The sequence below is a fragment of the Papaver somniferum genome, chromosome 3 (assembly GCF_003573695.1).
Source record: "Papaver somniferum cultivar HN1 chromosome 3, ASM357369v1, whole genome shotgun sequence".
NCBI lineage: Eukaryota > Viridiplantae > Streptophyta > Magnoliopsida > Ranunculales > Papaveraceae > Papaver > Papaver somniferum.
The window spans coordinates 169466759-169489764 of NC_039360.1; the positions used below are offsets into that span (position 1 = coordinate 169466759).

At 37.5% G+C, this 23006-nt stretch overlaps 1 protein-coding gene and 1 pseudogene across 1 annotated transcript; one reads left to right on the forward strand and one right to left on the reverse strand.

Annotated features, from left to right (window-relative positions):
* The first annotated feature begins 12216 nt into the window (after positions 1–12216).
* On the forward strand, positions 12217–19755 carry LOC113360332 (histone H2B.5-like). Its single transcript, XM_026603851.1, has 4 exons — positions 12217–12461; positions 12608–12672; positions 13636–13884; positions 19616–19755. The coding sequence occupies exons 1-4, from the start codon at positions 12217–12219 to the stop codon at positions 19753–19755; spliced, it is 699 nt and encodes a 232-aa protein (XP_026459636.1).
* Positions 19756–20129: 374 nt separating this feature from the next.
* LOC113357987 lies at positions 20130–22984 on the reverse strand (annotated as a pseudogene).
* Positions 22985–23006: the final 22 nt, after the last annotated feature.

Genomic DNA, 23006 nt, shown 5'->3' on the forward strand with positions numbered 1-23006 from the left:
TTTAGGAAATCACTTAGAAAACAACATATCACCCTCCTTGTCCCCGTGGACTTTCCCCTACTTTCACACTAGCTTCATCAAGACCCTGTATACTTGTAGGTAAAACATAGGTTGTAGTTTTAGGTACTCTTTTCCCAGCTACCAGGGTTATACCTAGTTTTATTAGAGATTTTATGATGGAGGCATGCATTGATCTAAACTTTCTTCCTAATATTTGTGACTTGATAATCATGGGGAATTGGAAGTAAAGACTAAGGGGGAGAACATATCACTGTAGTAGTGCTTCAAAGTTGTGGTACAATTAGACTTTGAGGAAGGTAAGAATATTATGCACCAACGTAACAACCATTAAGTTGAGTGACTTTGTCATTCTAGAAAAACTCTAAATGAGTATTCTCATAAGTTTTTATCGCTACAGATCTTTAACAACAAAAGTGTTGAATCGATCATATGCAGAACCATATAAGAACCTGAAAAACGAAGAATTCAAGACGATGTTGAAGAACCAAAGAAATCAAACATGAGGGATTTTGAGCCGGAAGGTTTATTTATTTTGAATACATATGTATTGATAGTTTTGTCACTAAAATTGACAAAGGGGGAGATTGTTAGATCACTGCTCGGCCGAACTCGCAAGTTTTGCTATCTCAAGCTTGTTGTCAATGTTAGTTACACAAAACTATATCTTGATTTTTAGTCCACTCAAGTCAAGTCTCAGACTAGGATTAAAGTATGGTAGTTGAGTATCATATATAAATGAACAAACCTCGAAGTTTGAAGATTGAAGATTAAACGAAGACATTTGAAGAACTTCATCGACGAAAAGGTATGTGAAGACAAAACTTTCCTATTTACTCACGGAATTTACCATTCTATCTATATGATACTATGTCGTATGAGTTTAGTATGTTTGATATCAAAAATAAGAAATTTCGAGTCAAGCTAGTTTTGAAAAATCTCTCGGAATATGATTCAAGCAATGTATGTTCATAAATCCTTGACAATCTTGGTTAAGAATTATTTATTGTTCATGAGCTTTTTTTATTTCAACTTTATCATCTGGAAATTGCCCAAGCAGTGGTATTTATTATCTATGGATATTGGGAATGTTTCGAATTGTTTAAAGAGATATTTCATAACTACTGAAATTTTGGACAGAGGGTAGGTATGCATACCCTAGTTATTGGAGTTACAGAATGGGGCAGGTACGTATACCCCAACGTTCTGAGTTCGTTAATGGGGGGATGTACGCATACCCAGTATGCTTACCCCCAAGGGCATGAGTTCGTCAATGGATATGAGTACCCTAGCAGCCTGAGTTCACTGATTGGTTCGTAGGTATGTATACCCCTACACTACCTACCCAGTATGAAACTAAGATGATGCTCATAACCACTTCTAAAACAACTCTCATAACCACTTCTAAGACAACTTTGTGAATCATGGTTTAAGTCTTGAGTATTGATGAACACGATTTATGCTTATAAGTTCAATAAGCATATTGCCATGCATTACCATTTTACACGGTTCCAGTATTTTGTACCCTAGTGTATATTCTTCTGTGTAATTTCAAGGCGAACTTCTCACATGCTTACATGAAAGAATTTTATCTAAACTGAGAAAGTGTTTGCTTGAGTCTCAAGTTATCTTATATTGAATTCAAATCTACCTAGATCCTTGAAAATAAATAAATAAAAAGACTCAAACAACTGGAAACTTTAATCCATGACACTTATGTGTCCTAGTTGCATGCTATAGTCGTCCTATATTAACCTAGGTTTCCTCTATGAAACATAATTAGGTTTGTATTTAAAGACTTCACATAGGGATTTGTGAAGTCAGGTCCGACTATTATTTACCTGATAGTTTGTGTATCATGATCTTGTTCTTTTTAATTGTTAAGGTTTTCGTCAATTTCCGATCAGGAACGAGATAAATAGAAATCGCAAAGTTTTCTCCATCTCATACTTTGTGATTCCCCGAGATAGAAGCCTAAATTCTTCATTGATCGATTTAGATTGTTCTTGAGAGGTGGTTAGTAATCAATCCTTGTCAGCTAACTGAGTGTAAATATTCCGGATTCGTAAAGTTTGTTATATTTTTCTAGGCGAACAAGTTTCTAAACCTAGACTGAAAGATCAAAAGGGAAATCGAATAGGCTTATCTGTTAGAGGCAGATTGGTATCAAAAGTCTAGGTTGAAGCAACTCTTAGGCTGTAAAGGACGTTACCTAAGGGAATCAATTCCATAGAGCCTTGGTAGGTTCAAGAGACTAAGAAGCACCAATGCAGTTGAATTGGTTGGAGGGTTAATTCGGTTTCAACTACATTCCGGTCCGAAGTCTGATAGTAGGCTAGTGTCTGTAGCGACTTAATACAATTTGGTGTTCAAAGATATATGAGGACCCGAGGATTTTTTGCAGGTTCAATTTTCCTCGTTAATAAAACTTCTGATGTCTTGTTTTTTTTCCATATTATATTATTTTATTTTTATAATCTTTATAATATGAATATCACAAGTAGGGGTGGAGGCTGAAAGAAAAACCAAACTCTTTAGGGGGGAAATACTAAAAGTAAAATATTATCCTAAATGTGACATATTAATCCTACACCTAAAGATGGGGACAATTGGTTGTGGGTATTCTTAATGGAGTTGAATAAGTTAAGAAACACTGTAGATGTGAAGTAGTAAATGGGAAACTTATTGATATTTGGGAGGACCGATGGATTCTAAATACCATTGCTCAACTTGAAAAATCAACTAAAAGTGCTGTAAATTTGAAGAAGGTATGTCATCTCTTCAAAGCAAACAAAAATTGGGACGAACATAAACAAAAAATCGGTTTTGATGGAAAAACAGTTAATAAAATTATGAATATACACATCCCTGTAACTGATATTGAAGATGCTGCACACTGGAACTTAGAAAAAATGGTAATTTTACAGTTAAATCTTTGTATAACTCAATAAATAGTGATAGTAACATTGCTAGAAGTGATTGGGGTAGAATATGGAGATTAAAAGTAACTCCATCTGTAAAGATTTTCATCTGGAAAACAACTCAGTAAATATTATCTACAGGTATGAGAGTAGCTACAATTATCCCTAACATTAATACTAAATGCAACCTATGTAATGAGAATGAGGAATCCTTATGTCATCTTTTTCCCAGATGCAATTTTGCAATTCCGGCATGGATATGCACTTAAACTTTGATACAAATTATGTGACAGATGAAAAATTTGCTTTCACAAATGGCTAAATGATTGGTTTCATGAAAAAACAAAAGCATAAGGGATCATAGAATGGTCAGAATTCTGTAGCATAATAATATCGCATATATGGAAAGCAAGGCACGAAAAAGATTCAAAATAGTGCTTATGCACCAAAAAAGATAGACTAGACATCAATAGTACAATGACTGTTAACATGCCCAATTACAACATAATGCAAACACTATCCTATGATCCTAGCTATGCATGATGAAGTTCTAAAAATGTTGGATAGAGAACCTGAAAAACAAATAACATGTGTAAGTATGAGAATGTCCATAGCTCTAACTATGCACATTCTAATAAGTCATTCTGGAATTGGCTTAACTTTGATGGATTTACAGATTACACAATTGAGGCAAGAGGATTTTTTGTGGACTGCACAATTAGGGAACAATTAGAAGGAAAAGCTGTTGAAACTGCCTTCCGATGGGAAACTGAATGGAGTGGCTACAACATCACTTTTAAAGTGACTCAAAACCTACTCTAAAGCTGTTGTTGGGAAGATATGCAAAGTCTAGAGAACATTGTTATAACATTAGTGAAAACTTCGAAGTTAGCATAAACTCTTGTATTAACTTCAAAGATACTGCTTTTATTTTAATTTCTAAATTCAATATTAGAAAATGCAGCAAATATAACGAGTTTTTTTAATCTTAACACCATTCAAAACACTTGGACATGTGAGCTATGTTGCATTATTTTTATATTGAAAATTGTCGTAATCTTGTAACAAAGAATGTTCTTCATGTTTATGAGAAGCAACCTATCTTATGACGAATCTATCCTCTTTCCGAAAAAAACAGAAAAACAATAAAAAACAAAAAAAAAAGTGTTGGAAGATACTGACCGTCCATTACATTTCCCATCTAGACGTCACACTGCATATCCAAGTCATCGATCCTCGTGAAACATTTTTTCTTTACTATTTTATCCTTTCTCTTTACCCGAGACGAGACTTTCTTCTAAATAATTAAAATATCTAAACCGTCTGTTACAACTCAATTTAAACAGCACACAGTATGTACAAGTCATCAAAGTGGGAGATTGTTAGTTAATTGAAGACTAATTAATTATTTCCTAAATTTAGCCGTGGTTATTTAGGGAAGGGATTTCCTAAACCGGTTAGAATTCTTGGTGGCCAAGTTTGTAACCTATATAAATAGGTAATTAGGCCTTGTAGATGTACATTGTGTAGAAAACGATTAAGAGATCGGTGAGATATTTCTTGTATATCTTTTAGGGATAAAGCTATGATTTCGTTGTGAGAGCATATTGGTGAGGAACAAGAGACAAGGTTATCGTATCGGGTAATTGTTGCGGTGTAACCAAGGGTTTGCTGGTATTCACACGACGTTGTAATCTTTTTTTCTTCATAGTGGATTTGAGTTGGTGCGGCTCAAAGTGGACGTAGACAATATATACAAGTTGTATGTATTGGTCGAACCACTATAAATCTTGTGTCTTGTGAGTTGATTTATCTTTCTCGTATTATTATAGTTGTTTGTGCTTGGTTTACTTATTATTCATCATAATATCTCAAGATCCGTTATTCCGCGGTTGTCAGTGATTCCCTAAGAAAATCCTGACAACTGGTATCAGAGCTCGGGTTAGATCTTTAGGGTTCATAGTACGATTGGAGTGGGAGTTATGGGTGATAATAACGAAAGTACGGTTTTTAATGGGAAGAAATTTGCGTTTTGGAAGTCTCAGATGGAAGACTACCTATATGAGAAAGACCTTGTTGATCCATTGGGTGGAGTTGCGAACAAGGGAGCACGCAAAGACCATGAATGGACAACTCTTGACCGCAAACGTGTAGTCGTGATCCGTAGATGTCTAATGGAGGAAGTCTACAATAACGTACAAGAGGAAACTAGTACGAAGGATCTTATGGATAAACTTGAAAAGTTGTATCAAAAGTCATCAGCCTCGGGGAAGATTATGTTGTGTGAACAATTATTTAATCTGAAGATGCAAGAAGGCGGAGCGATTTCAGCACATCTTGGGAAGTTTAAATCAATTATTTTTCAGCTTTCAAAAGTTAGTATTACTTATAATGATGAAGTTCAAGCTTTACGGTTATTGTCGTTATTACCAAAGAGTTGGGAGACTGCAAGGACAACCATTAGCAATTCCGCAGGGAGCGAGAAGTTAAAGCTTGATGATGTGCAGCAAAGGTTAATTGCTGAAGAGGAAAGAAGAATATAACAAGGTTATGGTTTTAGTACTTCAAGCTCGGCCTTAAGTTTGCAGGAAGAAGATAAAGGCATGAGTTCAAATAGGAACAACAACAACAAATCCAGATGGAAGTCTAGAGGAAAGTCTAGGGGGAGATCTCAATCCCGGCCTAGAGGTGTTTTAGAGTCGGTAGTCTATAATGGACTTCAGATGGAACTACTTTAGCAGTGGCTAGTAGTGGTGAAGACACTAACTTATGGCATAGAAGATTAGGGCATATGAGTGAGAAGAACATGAAGATTATATGTTCGGGAGGATATCTACCAAAGGTGAAGTCTGTTGATATGAGTTTTTGTGAGGACTGTGTTCTTGGAAAGTAAAAACGAGTTAGTTTCAGTAGAGGAGGAAGAGACTTGAGAGGTGCAAAACTTGATTTGGTTCACACGGATGTATGGGGACCGATTGATGTTGCATCTCACAACGGGTTTCAATATTATATCAGCTTTATTGATGATCACTCAAGGAAGGTGTGGCTTTACTTCATGAAGAATAAGTTCGAGGTGTATGAAGTTTTTAAGAAGTGGAAAGCTTTGGTTGAAACAGAAATTGGTCTGAAGTTGAAGTGTCTAAGGTCAGACAACGGTGGTGAGTATGACAAAACATAATTCTTACAGTTATGTGCTACGAATGGAATTCGTTTGGAGAGGACAATTCCAAGGACGCCACAGGAGAATGGAGTAGCAGAACGTATGAATTGGACGTTGAACGCACGTGCTAGGTGCATGAGGTTGCAGATATGGCTGCTTATCTAATTAATAGGACACCTAGTAGTCCATTAGATATGAAGATACCAGAGGAGGTTTGGACTGGAAAAAAGTTAAATCTTTCATACTTGAAAGTTTTTGGTTGTGTTGGTTTTGTTCATCTTGGTCCCAGTGATAAGTATAAGATAGGTGCTCAAGCAAAGAAGTGTATATTTCTTGGTTACGTAAATGACGCTTTTGGGTATAAACTTCGGGAATACGAGGGTCACAAAGTTATTAGAAATAGAGACGTCACTTTTAATGAGAATGAGTTATACAAGGACAGGATCAAAACACAAGTTGAAGATGTCGGATCAAGGAACGTCGATAAGGAGTTGTATATCGATATTGATGATGTTTCTGGAAAAAGTGTGGTACAAGAAGGTCACGGTGTTGTTGATGGCAGAGAAGTACAAGGTAAAGAGGCTTCTGCTGTAGTGGGAGTTACACCTATAGTTCCACAAGAAGTACGAAGATCATGAAGAACTCCAAAACCAAACCCAAGGTATGATCTGAATTATCTATTTCTTACGGATGGAGGTGAACCTGAAGATTTTAAAGAAGCACTAGCGGCTGATGATTCAGGCAAGTCGAAACTTTCTACAGAAGATGAGATGAATTAACTTGGGGAGAATGGCACTTGGGTGTTAGTAAAATTACCAAGAGGTAAGAAGGCGTTGCATAATAAGTGGATTTATCGGATGAAATCTGAAGCAAATGGAGAAATTCGCTACAAGGCGAGGTTAGTTGTGAAAGGTTTTCAGCAGAAACCTGGTGTTGACTACAACGAGATATTTTCTCCAGTTGTAAAGATGACTACTGTCAGAGTAGTGTTAAGTCTAGTGGATTCTGAAGATCTCTACCTTGAACAGTTGGATGTAAAGACAACTTTTCTTCATGGTGACCTATATGAAGAAATTTACATGAAGCAGCCAGAAGGATTCATAGTAAAAGGCAAGGAAGAGATGTGTGCAAGTTGAAGAAGAGTTTGTATGTTTTAAAACAAGCCCTGAGATAGTGGTACAAGAAGTTTGATAACTTCATGCATAGAGGTGGTTACTCACGGTGTAATGCAGATCATTGTTGTTACTTCAAAAAGTGCGGTTCTGACTACATCATATTATTACTGTATGTGGATGATATGTTGGTTGCCGAAACATCTCTACAAGAAGTTGAGAATTTGAAAAACAATTAGCAAGTGTGTTTGCTATGAAAGATCTTGGTGAAGCAAAGCAGATTCTTGGTATGAGGATCATAAGAGACAGAGCTAAGGGTGTACTTATGCTTAGTCATGCTGAATATATTGAACGAGTGTTGAAAAGGTTCAATATGTAGAATGCTAAACCACTTAGTTCTCCACTTGGGAGTCAAATTCGTCGTTCAAGTATGCAGTGTGCGAAGACAGATGAAGAAAAGGAGTACATGTCTAACGTACCATATTTTTCAGCTATTGGGAGTCTAATATATGATATGGTGTGCGCGAGACCGGATATTGCACATGCAGTGAGACTAGTGAGTAGATATGCAAGCAACCCAGGAAAAAAACATTGGGAAGCTGTGAAGTGGATTCTCAGGTATTTTTGAGGTAACACAAACGTACCATTGTGTTATGGAAAAGGTGGTTCTATCTTGAGGGGTTATGTGGATGCAGACTTCGCAGGTGATGTAGATAAAAGGCGAAGTACGATCGATTATGTTTATACTATGGGATCAGCTGCAGTGATTTAAAACTCACGGTTACAGAAGTTGGTGACATTGTCTACTACGGGAGCGGAGTACGTAGCAGTAACAGAAGCGAGCAAGGAGATGATTTGGTTACGACGTTTGTTAGATGAATTGGGAAAGGAACAACGAGATAGTATTCTGTTTAGCGACAGTAAAAGCGCTATGCATTTAGCCAAGAACTCAGCCTATCATGCTAGGACAAAGCATATAGATATTCGTTATCATTTCATTCGAGATCTCTTAGAAGAAGGAGAGTTGAAGCTCGAGAAGATTCTTGGTTCGAAGAATCCGGCGGACATGTTTACCAAGGGAGTTACATCAGACAAGCTAAATCTCTGCAAGGCTTTAGTTGGTCTCTCAGAATGAGGATCTGGGATGGGAGCCGCACTGACATGAAGATTTTTTAGCACCGTCAAATCCAAAGTTGAAGAAAATGAGACTTGAAGACAACAAATGAGTCTTCAAAGGGGGAGATTGTTAGTTAATTGAAGACTAATTAATTATTTCATAAATTTAGCCGTGGTTATTTAGGGAAGGGGTTTCCTAAACCGGTTAGAATTCTTGGTGGCCAAGTTTGTAACCTATATAAATAGGTAATTAGGCCTTGATATGTACATTGTGTAGAAAACGATTAAGAGATCGGTGAGAGATTTCTTGTATAGCTTTTAGGGCTAAAGCTAGGGTTTCGTTGTGAGATCATATTGGTGAGAAACAAGAGACAAGGTTATCGTCTCGGGTAATTATTGCGGTGTAACCAAGGGTTTGCTTGGATTCACACGACGTTGTAATCGTTTTTTCTTCATAGTGGATTTGAGTTGGTGCGGCTCAAAGTGGACGTAGACAATATATACAGGTTGTATGTATTGGTCGAACCACTATAAATCTTGTGTCTTGTGAGTTTATTTATCTTTCTTGTATTATTATAGTTGCTTGTGCTTGGTTTACTTATTATTCATAATAATATCTCAAGATCCGTTATTCCGCGGTTGTCAGTGATTCCCTAAGAAAATCCTGACAACTGGTATCAGAGCTCGGGGTTAGAGCTTTAGGGTTCATAGTACGATATGAGTGGGAGTTATGGGTGATAATGACGAAAGTACGATTTTTAATGGGAAGAACTTTGTGTTTTGGAAGTCTCAGATGGAAGACTACCTATATGAGAAAGACCTTGCTGATCCATTGGGTGGAGTTGCGAACAAGGGAGCACGCAAAGACGATGAATGGACAACTCTTGATCGCAAACGTGTAGTCGTGATCCGTAGATGTCTAATGGAGGAAGTCTACAATAACGTACAATAGGAAACTAGTACGAAGGATCTTATGGATAAACTTGAAAAAGTTGTATCAAAAGTTATCAGCCTCGGGGAAGATTATGTTGTGTGAACAATTATTTAATCTGAAGATGCAAGAAGGCGGAGCGATTTCAGCACATCTTGGGAAGTTTAAATTAATTATTTCTCAGCTTTCAAAAGTTAGTATTACTTATAATGATAAAGTTCAAGCTTTACGGTTATTGTCGTTATTACCAAAGAGTTGGGAGACTGCAAGGACAACCATTAGCAATTCCGCAGGGAGCGAGAAGTTAAAGCTTGATGATGTGTAGCAAAGGTTAATTGCTGAAGAGGAAAGAAGAATATAACAAGGTTATGGTTTTAGTACTTCAAGCTCGGCCTTAAGTTTGCAGGAAGAAGATAAAGGCAGGAGTTCAAATAGGAACAACAACAACAAATCCAGATGGAAGTCTAGAGGAAAGTCTAGGGGGAGATCTCAATCCCGGCCTAGAGGTGTTGTTGAGTGTTGGGAATGTAAGAAAGTATGACACTTCAAGTGCGATTGTCCAGAAAACAAAGGTGCTAATAATGGTGGAAACAAAGGTAATCAAGAAGTGGTCAACGTAGTTGCAGCTGCGCAACCGGTGAAGGTCCTTGTTGATAACAAGAAGGTGATTACTGAAGGTTTTCTACTACTCTCTGAGGACAAGCAAGATGAGTCTTGGATTATAGACTCGGGAGTTTCTTTCCATCCAACGGGTGATAAGAGTATTATGATCTCTTATAAAGAAGGATTTATGGCCAAGTATTCTTAGGTGACGGTGAAGCATGCGACATCATTGGATCGGGTGATGTGATCTTGAAAGTTAACGGTGCGACATGGAAATTGAAGGATGTACGACACGTTCCAAATTTGAAGAAGAATTTGTTGTCTGTGGACCATGTTTGTGATGATGACTGTGAAGTTGTGCTTACGAAACACAATTGGAAAGTGAAGAAAGAAGCTATGGTATTAGCTCGTGGAGTTAGAGTCGGTAGTCTATAATGGACTTCAGATGGAACTACTTTAGAAGTGGATAGTAGTGGTGAAGACACTAACTTATGGCATAGAAGATTAGGGCATATGAGTGAGAAGAAAATGAAGATTATATGTTCGGGAGGATATCTACCAAAGGTGAAGTCTGTTGATATGAGTTTTTGTGAAGACTGTGTTCTTGGAAAGTAAAAACGAGTTAGTTTCAGCAGAGGAGGAAGAGATTTGAGAGGTGCAAAACTTTATTTGGTTCACACGGATGTATGGGGACCAATTGATGTTGCATATCACAACGGGTTTCAATATTATATCAGCTTTATTGATGATCACTCAAGGAAGGTGTGGCTTTACTTCATGAAGAATAAGTTCGAGGTGTATGAAGTTTTTAAGAAGTGGAAATATTTGGTTGAAACAGAAATTGGTCTGAAGTTGAAGTGTCTATGGTCAGACAACGGTGGTGAGTATGACAAAACATAATTCTTACAGTTATGTGCTACGAATTGAATTCGTTTGGAGAGGACAATTCCAAGGACGCCACAGGAGAATGAAGTAGCAGAATATATGAATTGGACGTTGAATGCACGTGCTAGGTGCATGAGGTTTCAGATACGGCTGCTTATCTAATTAACAGGACACCTAGTAGTCCATTAGATATGAAGATACCAGAGGAGGTTTGGACTGGCAAAAAGTTAAATCTTTCATACTTGAAAGTTGTTGGTTGTGTTGGTTTTGTTCATCCTAGTCCCAGTGAGAAGTATAAGATAGGTGCTCAAGCAAAGAAGTGTATATTTCTTGGTTACGTAAATGACGCTTTTGGGTATAAACTTCCGGAATATGAGGGTCACAAAGTTATTATAAATAGAGACGTCACTTTTAATGAGAATGAGTTATACAAGGACAGGAACAAAACACAAGTTCAAGATGTCAGATCAAGCAACGTCGATAAGGAGTTGTATATCGATATTGATGATGTTTCTGGAAAAAGTGTGGTATAAGAAAGGCACGGTGTTGCTGATGGCAGAGAAGTACAAGGTAAAGAGGCTTCTGCTGTAGTGGGAGTTACACCTATAGTTCCACAAGAAGTACGAAGATCATCAAGAACTCCAAAACCAAACCCAAGGTATGCTCTGAATTATCTATTTCTTACGGATGGAGGTGAACCTGAAGATTTTAAAGAAGCACTAGCGGCTGATGATTCAGGCAAGTCGAAACTTGCTACAGAAGATGAGATGAATTCACTTGGGGAGAATGTCACTTGGGTGTTAGTAAAATTACCAAGAGGTAAGAAGGCGTTGCATAATAAGTGGATTTATCGGATGAAATCTGAAGCAAATGGAGAAATTCGCTACAAGGCGAGGTTAGTCAGCAGAAACCTGGTGTTGACTACAACGAGATATTTTCTCCAGTTGTAAAGATGACTACTGTCAGAGTAGTGTTAAGTCTAGTGGCTTCTGAAGATCTCTACCTTGAACAGTTGGATGTAAAGACAGATTTTCTTCATGGTGACCTATATGAAGAAATTTATATGAAGCAGCCAGAAGGATTCATAGTAAAAGGAAAGGAAGAGATGTGTGCAAGCTGAAGAAGAGTTTGTATGTTTTAAAACAAGCCCCGAGACAGTGGTACAAGAAGTTTGATAACTTCATGCATAGAGGTGGTTACTCACAGTGTAATGCAGATCATTGTTGTTACTTCAAAAAGTGCGGTTCTGACTACATCATATTATTACTGTATGTGGATGATATGTTGGTTGCCGGAACATCTCTACAAGAATTTGAGAATTTGAAGAAACAATTAGCAAGTGAGTTTTCTATGAAAGATCTTGGTGAAGCAAAGCAGATTCTTAGTATGATAATCATAAGAGATAGAGCTAAGGGTGTACTTATGCTTAGTCATGCTGAATATATTGAACGAGTGTTGAAAAGGTTCAATATGGAGAATGCTAAACCACTTAGTTCTCCACTTGGGAGTCAAATTCGTCGTTCAAGTATGCAGTGTGCGAAGACAGATGAAGAAAAGGAGTACATGTCTAACATACCATATTCTTCAGCTATTGGGAGTCTAATATATGCTATGGTGTGCGCGAGACCGGATATTGCACATGCAGTGAGAGTAGTGAGTATATATGCAAGCAACCCAGGAAAAAAACATTGGGAAGATGTGAAGTGGATTCTCAGGTATTTTTTAGGTAACACAAACGTACCATTGTGTTATGGAAAAGGTGGTTATATCTTGAGGGGTTATGTGGATGCAGAGTTCGCAGGTGATGTGGATAAAGGGCGAAGTACGACCGGTTATGTTTATACTATGGGGTCATCTGCAGTGATTTGGAACTCACGGTTACAGAAGTTGGTAACATTGTCTACTACGGAAGCGTAGTACGTAGAAGTAACAGAAGCAAGCAAGGAGATGATTTGGTTACGAAGTTTGTTAGATGAGTTGGGAAAGGAACAACGAGATAGTATTTTTTTTAGCGACAGTCAAAGCTCTATACATTTAGCCAAGAACTCAGCCTATCATGCTAGTACAAAGCATATAGATATTCGTTATCATTTCATTCGAGATCTCTTAGAAGAAGGAGAGTTGAAGCTCGAGAAGATTCTTGGTTCGAAGAATCCGGCGGACATGTTTACCAAGGGAGTTACATCAGACAAGCTAAAGCTATGCAAGGCTTTAGTTGGTCTCTCAGAATGAGGATCTGGGAGGGGAGCCGCACTGACGTGAAGATGTTTTAGCACTGTCAAATCCAAAGTTGAAGAAAATGAGACTTGAAGACAATAAATGAGTCTTCAAAGTGGGAGATTGTTAGTTAATTGAAGACTAATTAATTATTTCCTAAATTTAGCCGTGGTTATTTAGGGAAGGGGTTTCCTAAACTAGTTAGAATTCTTGGTGGACAAGTTTGTAACCTATATAAATAGGTAATTAGGCCTTGTAGATGTACATTGTGTAGAAAACGATTAAGAGATCGGTGAGAGATTTCTTGTATAGCTTTTAGGGCTAAAGCTAGGGTTTCGTTGTGAGAGCATATTGGTGAGAAACAAAAGACAAGGTTATCGTCTCGGGTAATTGTTGCGGTGTAACCAAGGGTTTGCTGGGATTCACACGACGTTGTAATCGTTTTTTCTTCATAGTGGATTTGAGTTGGTGCGGCTCAAAGTGGACGTAGACAATATATACAGGTTGTATGTATTGGTCGAACCACTATAAATCTTGTGTCTTGTGAGTTGATTTATCTTTCTTGTATTATTATAGTTGCTTGTGCTTGGTTTACTTATTATTCATCATAATATCTCAAGATCCGTTATTCCGCGGTTGTCAGTGATTCCCTAAGAAAATCCTGACAATCAGTAGCAGAAAAGAAGCCTAGAGCAGAGAAGAAACTACCAACAAAGGAAAGTGGAGCTGGACATGGTAAAAGAAAGAAGAAGATGAAGAAATCAGTTGAGACATACAAGATCTACATCTTCAAAGTTTTGAAACAAGTTCATCCTGATATTGGTATTTCAAGTAAAGCTATGGGTATTATGAACAACTTTATTAATGATATCTTTGAGAAATTAGCTAATGAATCTTCAAAATTAGCTAGATACTGTTGGGGTATGTATATTTAAAAACATAATTTTGTAATATTATACCAAACTTAGAGAGATAGTGTGTTGGTATTATTTTGGGCTCCCACACTATAGATTTTGGTTCAAGTCTCACCCCATGCATTCAATTGTGTGGTTCACTATTTCTCAAAAGGTGCTAGTTTCACTTACACTCCCAAAACAACCATATGTGTCGAGCAACTTAGACGCAGGAGAGTGGTGATTGCGTTGGTTAACAACAACCATTTTTTAGGCCTCCGGTTAGAAAACAATTGTCTATTATTGGAATGGATTTAACCCCGACCCGATGTTGGGTTGGTGCATTATGTATGAACATAACATGGAGATGTGGAAAGCTTTGGAGGAATTGAACAAAGTTATACATGGACATGCAGTTTCCCTTGGGGATGATTAGATGTACCTTTGGCTAGAATATATGTATGCTTTTGAATATCATCATATGAATGAAAGATTGTGTGTTTTGGTATTTGGTCTTATTTTTGTGTTATTAGCTCATATTTTGTTGTTTTCCCAATGCATTTTATAGAAGTTCGGTTAGGAAATGAGATTACAACACAATATAGAACTAGTTCATGACATAAGTTAGGAAATGAAAATACATGACGTTGCCAAAATGAAATTACTAAGAACTTAATACCCAAACCGCATTATGAAAAAGTCTCTAAGGATGCGGAAATGATCTTCATATTTGTCTCAAAGCTTGAGTTCGGATACCTGGTAAAATTCTGCAGGTAACCGAACAGTGTCAGTTTTTTGGAACATTAAAGTTCGGTTACAACGTATTTTTTGCAGTCACCGAACTTAGAAGTTCGGTGAGCTGACATTTTTTCCTAGTTAACCGAACCTGCATCTGGATGTTTTGGCATGTTTTCGTTTTTGTTCGACCCATGAGTTCGGTTACACTGCACATTTGCGATAAAACCGAACGCTGAGTTCGGTTACACCGTATTTTTTTTGTAGGTCACCGAACTGTTCAGTTCGGTGACATGCCGTTTTTTCCTTGTTAAACGAACCTGACTCTGGATGTTTTGGCATGTTTTCTTTTTTGTTCAACCCTTGAGTTCGGTTACACTGCACATTTGCGATATAACCGAACGCTGAGTTCGGTTACACTGTAAATTTGCGATCAAACCGAACTACTTGTGTTGAATCCAAAATTTTAATTTAAGCATGACTGTAACAACAACAACATAAGACCAAATTATGAAATTCATTTAGTAATCCATATAACTAAATGTTGGAAGCAAACATAAGAAAACAAACTACCAAATCCACAAAACAAAAGTCTTCCAAACATAAGGAAACAAACTACCAAATCCGCAATAAAAAAAGTCTTCCAAACATAAGAAAACAAACTACTAATTGTTGCAATCACTCATTTACCACGACTACTACGAGAAACTTTTCTACTCTTTCGTTTAGGAGATTTAGGTCGTCCTTCGTCACTAGGAGTGTCATCTCCACTGCTTTGTTGTTGAACCATCCGACTTGAACCTTCCCATTGTTGGTAACTCCTTTTCAACGACATGGTCTGGCTTGGATCAACCTGGCTTGTATCGACAAGGTCGGGATTAAAAACATTAGTTATTTGGTTGTAGAGGTCTGTTTGTTCTCGAGTGTCCATCGGCTCTCCACTCCGGATTTTTGCCATCAATTTCTTCAACAATTTAGCACTTGCCTTCACCTTTTCTCATCAAAAACATAAGTCACTATTATTTTTCAATACTTTATAACATTTTGAAAAACAAAAATAAGAGTAAATATCTTACCGCCGAATTCCACAAGATCAAGGCCTCATCACCACACATAGGGGTAGGCTTCATAATCTTCTGAACCTCTTTCTCCATTGTCGTCGCTTTTGCTTTATCAGCACGGGCTTGTTGGACACTTTTTATTACACGAGGATGAGAAAAATGTTCATACCATTCCATATATCCATCGTCAGCGGCATTTGGCTCATCAAACGAATCTTGTAACTCTTCGACTGGAACAAGATAATCCCCAAAGTTCTTCCAGTGGTCCACTGATAGAGCAGGATCGTATTTGGGGATGAAATTCTTATCGCTGTTCTTAGTTCCGTCCTTCTTTACCTTGAAGTTTTCCACTTGTGGGACACTTTGGACACAAGAAAGTTGTCTAAGTACTCTTCGAGGATTATACATTGTACAACCCCTAGGATGAAACAACGGTCCATTATAACCCGCAACAGGTGAGAAATCAATAACATCAACATCCTCATCGTCTTCATCTGATGCAATGCTGTAAGGATGGAAAACCACATCTTGCACTGTTAACTTATCCAATGTCTCCCTCAACTCCAACACCTTTTTTCCTTATTCTTTTCCTGTGAGTTCAAAAATTCATATTTACCAGCTGTAGGCTTCCCATAAGGCCAAGGAGTGCGAGAATTGCAGTTTAGGGAAGTGTCCGTACACCCAAGCCTATGAGAAGAGGCAAAAAATAATACATTCGCAATATGATTAGTAACAATACACATTCATTCACTTATATATTCAAACACACAAACGATAATTTAACGGGGTACCTGAACAAGGGTGTATAAGCCTCCAAAATATAGACTCCTAAGCCTCGAAGCTTTTCTGAGTTCCACTTGAACGAATGAAAGAACCGCGATTCCCCAAGAGTAGTTGTTCACCTCATCCAAGGGGTCCAATAGCTGGAGGTAATGAGCATTTACCACGTGGCCTGAAGTGTCAGGGTAGAAGATGGTTCCAAGTTGATATAAAAAATAAGCAGTCACATGGTACTTAGTCTTCTCCTCTATCATCGCCAACTTTCCTTGAGAAACCAAATCTTTCGTCCCTGAAAAATCATCAAACAAGGTTTTGAGCTTGATCTTTTTCAATTTCTTCTTGTACATGCGGTCTTCCTCAAACTCATTACACTCATCACCTTCCTTAGGCTCTTTGTTAGCTCGCCTAAACTCACATTGTGCCTTTTTATCGCTCCATCCTAGACACCTTTCGACTAGTTTTTCAACAACTTCATAACTCATCGAGGGATCGTAGTCATCTCGAACACTTGTTCCTGTAATTGGTAGGGGTGTGATTCTAAAACAATCATCCGGAGTTATTGCCATCTCACCAAAAGGTAGATGAAAGGTATATGTTTCTGGATAAGCCCTCTCGGCAAATGCAGTAACAGTGACAACATCAAATTTTTGGTGCGCATGTTGTATCCCGTTCCATAATACACAATCAAATACCGCCAGGAGGACCTCATCACACTCATTTTCTATATTCCATACCTTGTTCTTTTGACGTTTCAAAACAAGAACAGCAGTTTTATGATCCTAAAAAAACAACATCATAACTTATATACTAATATATATTGGGAAAGAACAATATATGTCAAAATATAATAAAATGACCGACAAATCTAAATATTGATGGTTAAGATTGAACCATACCTTTGTTGCAAAGATCTTGGCATCCATGAGTTTTTGTAGCCCATCAATACCTCCCCGCCATCTCTTGGAGTACCATATGTTGGATTCTTTGGCGGCAAACACAAATCCTTATGAGGAATGTACGAATATGTAGCACAAGGCTTTTTAGGCGTCTTTCTAGGTCTCTTTACCACTATGTCTGCTTGTTCCTCTTCTTCTTCCTCTTCATTTGAGCCCTCCTCTGATTCATCATCATCCTTATCTCCATCCTTGTCTCCGCCTTCCTCATCTTTTTCACCCTTATCATTGCCACCCTCATTTCCTCCTCCTTGAGCTAGTTCATCTTCTCCACCTTGATTATGTTCTTGATTGCTCATCTCTTCCACGATCTCTTCATTAACTTGTTGGATTACGTTGTCAACATTATCTCTATTGACACCATCTTGGATGACAACACCCAGTAATGACCCACCTCCATACTTAGCATTTTTGGTTCCACGCTTATCGGCACCTAAGTGTTTTGGGCCTCTAGGCGTGGGATTTCTCAAATCTTCCGGTAATGGTTGATTAGATTTCTTACCTTTGCCACTAAACAAAAAAACAAAAGAAATAAGGAATAATTCACGAAAAAAAAAACCAACTCAAGAAAAAAAAATCGTGTTCCAGGGTAGAGTTCGGTTACTCAATTATTTTTCGAGAAAACCGAACTCCACATATGTATGTAAATAGCCAAGAGTTCGGTTTGTCAAAGTTTTTTGCGAACAAACCGAACATATTGGAACAAGTTCGGTTATATGGGTACTAAACATATAGGGAAAAAAAGAACAGTTCGGTTACATGGCCAATTTTTTTTTTGTAATAAGGGTACAGTTCGGTTACATGGCAGTTTTAAACATTTATGCGAAACAACCGAACAAAGGTGCTAGAGTTCGGTAATGTGGGTACTAGAAATTTTGGGAAAAATCAAACAGTTCGGTTACATGGATTTTTTTCCTATTTTGGTAATATGGCTATAGTTCGATTACATGACAGTTCAACAATTTTTTTGCGAAACAACCCGAACTCACGAGTTCGGTAACCTAGTTTTCAATCCTATAAAACCGAACTGTTCTTCGTGTTCTTCGTTTCATGGAGTTCGGTTAAGAAACTAGGGCAACAATAAAAGACGCTCTAACCGAACTAAACACTGTAACTTCAATTTGAACCCTATTTTGATGATTTCTAATCAATTGAATCGATGAAAATCAAATTAAAAGAAATGGGTTTCTCAGGAAATACCTGCGAATCGGTCTCATGGAAGAATCAGGCTTCTTACTGCGTCTATTATACTGGATTATGGATTCACTTGGGTGTTCCACTTCTTTATGAATCTCAAAATCACTTGGCTGATTTGATAGATGTTCTAATGGGGGACCTGTTCCTGGGAGTCTTTTGGTTTTCTTTCGAAGAACCATTCTTATAGTAGATTGATTAATCGACGATGAAAATTTTATGAATCGACGATTAATCGATAAAGACGATGTTGAAAGGAAGAAGAAGAAGAAGACTTTTTTTATCTTTGTGCGGTGGTAGGGTAGTCTGATTTTGGTTTTTGTTAATAGATTAGATTAGGTTTTTTTATATTTTGGTAGTTATTAGTTTAGTTATAATCTCAATTAGGATTAGGGGGCAAATTAGTAATGTCTACACTTTAGGACATCCCTTATAAGTATAGGATAGATGGCCTTATAAAACAATGGTCCCCTCAAAAAAAGGCTGATCCCCAAAAAATCGTTCGTATATTATATATCTATATTATTTATCAAAAGTTCGGGAGAGAGGGGCCTTGGGGGTCTTGGACTCTTGGGAGGTCTAGTGATTTCAAAAATAAGTTTTTGCAAATTTGACTTTTCGTTTTTAAAAACGTTTTAAGGAAATTATTCTCTAGTTAATTTTCATTAATTTTGGTATTATATTCTGCCCGTTTTCTGACTGTTAGGGAAAATTAATTTTGGGTAATTAATCAGAATTTATTTCTATTAAAACCTAATTGATTCTCTTAATCCTTTATAAGGCTGGTTTTATGAAAATGGAATATGATTTGTTTTTCGTGTGATTCTGAGCAAGTGTTAGAAAGAGTAATAGTTGGTTCGATTTCTCAAGGTGCAGAGAAATCGATCAAGAGAATATCAGCTTTTTTATCCCATAGGGTTTTCGACAAATTTTTTGACTGCTAGCACAATCAAGAGGAAGAGTCGCGAAACACCTTAACGATAGCGACCTAGTCCGCGACTCAGCTGTTTGTGGTTCGTTTTGATCTTTTGTGCAGTTTCCAACAGATACAATAAAAAACCTACTGTTACTTCCCGTGAGATTCAGACTTCTGTTCGTCTAGTGCTCCCTAGTGAATTAGCTAAACATGCTGTTTCTGAAGGTACCAAAGCTGTTACTAAGTTTACCAGCAAGTAACTTACTGGATCCATTCTACAATATATGTAATTTCAATGCCTGATCTCGTAATCAAGCTACTGTTTTATCTAATCATAGATATATCTGTACTTTTTAATTGATGTTCGTATGTAGTTCTTATTATCAAATCTGGGATCTGTTTGATGTAAATGGTTATGAACAATTATCAATGAAATATGTTCCTTTTCCAACCTTCTGTTACTGTGTTGTAATGGCGCAATTGAAATTAGAATTAAACTATTTGACATTACTGCTAAGAAAAACAGTGAAATTTTTAACCTAACAATTGAGTTTGAACTCCTCGTGCATAACAAAAAAGACCACAAATGAAATGACATACATGGGCATGAGTCGAAACAAATTTGTTTCAGTATTTAAGGTGGCAAATTTCCGGATAGATGGAGAGAGAGTTTATCTCTCAACATGGAGGCTTTCTTGTCGACAGAATCACATATCTGTTGCTTGTAACATGGATCATGGTGGTGAGTTAAAGGAATTTCACCTTGTACTTCATCTTCCATATCGATCACAATGTTATGAAGCAAGCAACAAACAAGAATAATTCTCGGCAACCTATTTGTATCCCTCCACATTGTACCTCGAAGGATCCCCCACATTTCCTTTAGCCTTGCTAGCGCTCTCTGTGCGACCATTCTGGTTGCAAAATGCCGCTTGTTGAATTCCGACTTAGACTCTGACAGATGTTTACCTGGATAAGGTGTGACAATCCAGGGTAATAGAGGAAAACCCACGTCCCCGATTATATATTCTCTCAATTCTGAACCTTTGCAAAGCTGTATTTTATTCCCACTTAGTCTATTCCCTTTCTCACAAAGATTGAAGAAGCCTGAACTTCAGAGAGCTGACGATTCGTTTACACTTCCTGGCCATCCAGTGACTATGTCTCTAAACCTCATTTGTGGGTCAACAATTGCTTGCAGAATCATGCTGTGATTGTTTTCGCTATCATACCAAACATCGTTTGAGCTATCCACTGTAGGCAAACACATCGCAATATGGGTAGTATCAATTGCACCACAACAATTGGGAAGGCCTCGCATTTTCTCAAACTTGGATTTTACCTTTGTCATTTCTGCTTCTGTAGAGGGCCACATTAGGTAAAGGAGTCCTCTTTTTTCCATAGACTCAATAAAACGACAGGTTATTTGTGAAACACTAGATTGGTTTATCCCAAATGTCTCACCTATAATTACTAATGACTCACCTGAGCCTAACCTTCTTAGAGCGACTGCTACTTGGTCGTTTAAACCCAAAGACTTGCCATTTGTAGCTGAGAATGGTGACAATTTTATCGTATCCTCCTTCACAAGTGAGCAAACGTAGTTGAAGGTTTTTCTTGAGATCTTGAAAACAGATTCAAACTTTTTCGAACTCTTCGATCGAGATGAAGGCCCTGCAAAAGGGGGGTAAATGTTAGTAACCAGTCTCAGTATGAACTGTCTGAGCCTTCAATATATATTTTTCTCTATTCAGAGAACCCCAAGTAATTAGTGTCATGCTATTTGATATCAGCTCTGTAATAAGAAGACATATTTGTCTCAAGAAATGAAGAAATTATTAGTCACTGAACATAACTTGCTAACCGTTCAGTGAGGTTCTACAAGGATACACAATTCTTAGATGCTTTGTTCCCTTGAGATTTCATGGATACTGGAAGTTAGACTGCTGAGCACTCTTCAACTAATCAAACTCCTCAAAACAAATTGTACTCGCCTGAAGAGACTATTAAATTAATACAATCCACAACACTATCTCTATTCTGGTAAACGTGACGCCTCAAACTTGAGGTGATATATACTGCACTACTAGAATTGTTAAATCAATTACCAACTAAGTAGACCTCTTTTCTTGGCACAAACTTTAATTTGATTCTTTGCAAATTAATATTAGGATTAGGCTTCCAGGATATCACTTAGATAATGGGCAATTTCTATAATCAAGGTGTTCCATATATTTTGAAGAAACATCTATGCAGTTGTATGTCAGATGAGTGGAACCTATCGGTTTTTGAAGTAACTAAAAAAAAATCTCAATTTACCATCTAGATAGGTCTTCGAGCCGGTGGCAGATATCAGTGGACAGAAACTAGATTGCATTAGGTTTTGAAATTGGACCCTCACGCAAAATAGTGGAAAATTGAGCAAAGGATCAGCGGATATAATGTAGGTCATTCAACCTCTACTCCTCCAAATGTTTGGTCAGGAAATACTCAGACATTCATCGAGCTATGAGATAACATGAAAGTTGACCTAAAACGGTTGTTTCTTAGTGATACACTTGCAACACAAACACAAGTTACACCTAAAATGTGGTATTTTTTTCCCAACTCAAAAGTGATACAGAGATCTCAAGCTGTAAAGCCGAACACCCCAAGGGAATGCGGGATGTCAAAATGAATCATTGCTTACAACCAAATACTGTATAATCACTAACGTCTCACCCCTATGCAAACCTCCTGGCAAGAACAATCTGAGCGAAGTCCTAAAGCCACCATGGCTTCTTTTTTCATAAACCGATAGACACAAAGTCACTGTTGAGATTATATTAGTCCCACATGGTTGGGATATTTAAGATCCTGCGGTTTATAATCTATTAGGGCCTCTCCACTCATTGTAAATTGGTTGTGAGTTGGATTCCCGTATCACATCCAAGCCCTGTATGAGACGTGAGACCCAGTAAGACCCAAGAAGGCAGGGCAACCATACAGCGGTCCATATAAGTGTGGAGCTACTCCACTTGTTTTGAGTTGGATGCCCGCAGACTTTAATAATCACAGTTACTATAACACGAATGTTCAACAAATAACCATGAACATCAACCACAATAACAAATTGTGCCTATATATCCATTTTATTACCAAGATACATTCTGTATACAACCTTAATAGACTCTAGTCTGGTTACTCAGTATAACTATGTTTATATGAAATCACTTTAGAGCAGAAATAGAATACCTAAAACACAACAACCAAGAACAACATTCAAAATACATCAACCAAAACATGAATACATACAGCAAATGGTAAAATAACAACATAAAATGAAAAACCCATACCAGTAATCCTTTTAGAAAACTCATCCCACCAATCTTTAGGTTGTTCATCTTTCTCTGGTGAAGTTGAAGAACCAACACCACCACCACTACCACTTCTATCGACCTTCTTCTCTACTACTTTCCTTTTCCTCTTTTGCCCTCTAATGGGTCCCATTAAAAATCTCTGAGAAGATGAA

What these genes read in the sequence shown, in the direction of transcription:
- LOC113360332 (XM_026603851.1), top strand. Translation starts at nt 12,217, where the DNA reads ATGGAGAATGCTAAACCACTTAGTTCTCCACTTGGGAGTCAAATTCGT. An exon ending in CGGAAGCGTAGTACGTAGAA is followed by an intron (nt 12,673 to 13,635) that starts GTAACAGAAGCA and finishes CCTGACAATCAG; the next exon opens with TAGCAGAAAAGAAGCCTAGA. An exon ending in ATTAGCTAGATACTGTTGGG is followed by an intron (nt 13,885 to 19,615) that starts GTATGTATATTT and finishes TCTTTTGTGCAG; the next exon opens with TTTCCAACAGATACAATAAA.